The following is a 1,115-nucleotide window of genomic DNA, read 5'->3' as shown; positions in this document are numbered from 1 at the left end:
AAAAACACACACAAACTGAACCCCCCCCCTGCCCAACTCCCTAAACCTCTAACCTTTGACCTCCCTCTCCAGACCAGACCCGCGTGGCCGACGTGACAGGCTACAGCCGCGAGCGACCTGTCATGGCCCATGCAACAGGCTACTTCTACGCCCCCCGAGGAAGGCAAACCCAGGTCGATGTCGATAACATGTACAACTTCGCCTTTTTCGACGATAACCCAGACTGGGGGATTTATCAGTGGGCGGTGCAGGTGAGGTCTATCTTCCTTCGAGAGGAGATAGGATACGGATCATAGAAATAGATAAATATAGATGATAGAAATATATAAATAGAGATGATAGACATAGATAAATAGAGATGATAGAAATAGATAAATAGAGATGATAGAAATAGATAAATAGAGATGATAGAAATAGATAAATAGAGATGATAGAAATAGATAATTAGAGATGATAGAAATAGATAAATAGAGATAAAGATAGATAATAGATAAATATAGATGATAGAAATAGATAAGAGATAAGGGTAATAGAAATTGATAAGAGATAGAATAGTAGGAATAGATAAAAGATATAGAAAATAGAAAAAAATAAGAGATAATGATAACAGAAACAGATGAGATATGAGGATCATAGAAATAGATAAAAGATAAGATAAGAGATATGCGTAATGTATAAAGTTAAATAAAGATAATAGGAATATATAAGAAATAAGGATAATAGAAATAAATAATAAAGACAGTAGAAATAGATGACAGACAAAGATAATAAAGGATGAAAATAGATTAGCATAAGATAAAATATAAGAAAATAAAATGGATGACTAAACAGATAAAATATAAAGTTGATTTAACAAAATCAAGGAAAGTAACAAATAAAAAGGAAAACACGTAGTTGCAATGAAGATATATAAACAAGATAATAAAAAAAAATAATAAAAGAAAATAAAACAAACTAACAAATAGTCAATAAATATATACGGTTTCTGATTAATTAACAACCACCAATCTTCCCTTTAATCCCGTCTTTTCGTAATGATAAGAAAAAAAAAAAAACACAAATAACCACAAATGCAAACTGAATACGAATGTAAGTTTGTTGGTGAATAATTAAAA

At 31.0% G+C, this 1,115-nt stretch overlaps 1 protein-coding gene across 1 annotated transcript in view; it reads left to right on the top strand.

The window, feature by feature from the left end:
- The window catches only part of LOC119591302, a 21,918-nt gene that overhangs the window by 13,479 nt on the left and 7,324 nt on the right, over positions 1-1,115 (top strand). Inside the window, exon 5 of the mRNA XM_037940029.1 lies at positions 73-250. Within this exon, the coding sequence (XP_037795957.1) occupies positions 73-250 (178 nt within the window). The remainder of the gene's footprint in view (positions 1-72; positions 251-1,115) is intronic.

This window comes from Penaeus monodon, chromosome 28 (assembly GCF_015228065.2).
Source record: "Penaeus monodon isolate SGIC_2016 chromosome 28, NSTDA_Pmon_1, whole genome shotgun sequence".
Classification (NCBI taxonomy): Eukaryota; Metazoa; Arthropoda; class Malacostraca; order Decapoda; family Penaeidae; genus Penaeus; species Penaeus monodon.
The sequence above is the reverse complement of the archived record's forward strand: the minus strand, read 5'-3'. Positions and strand labels throughout refer to the sequence as shown.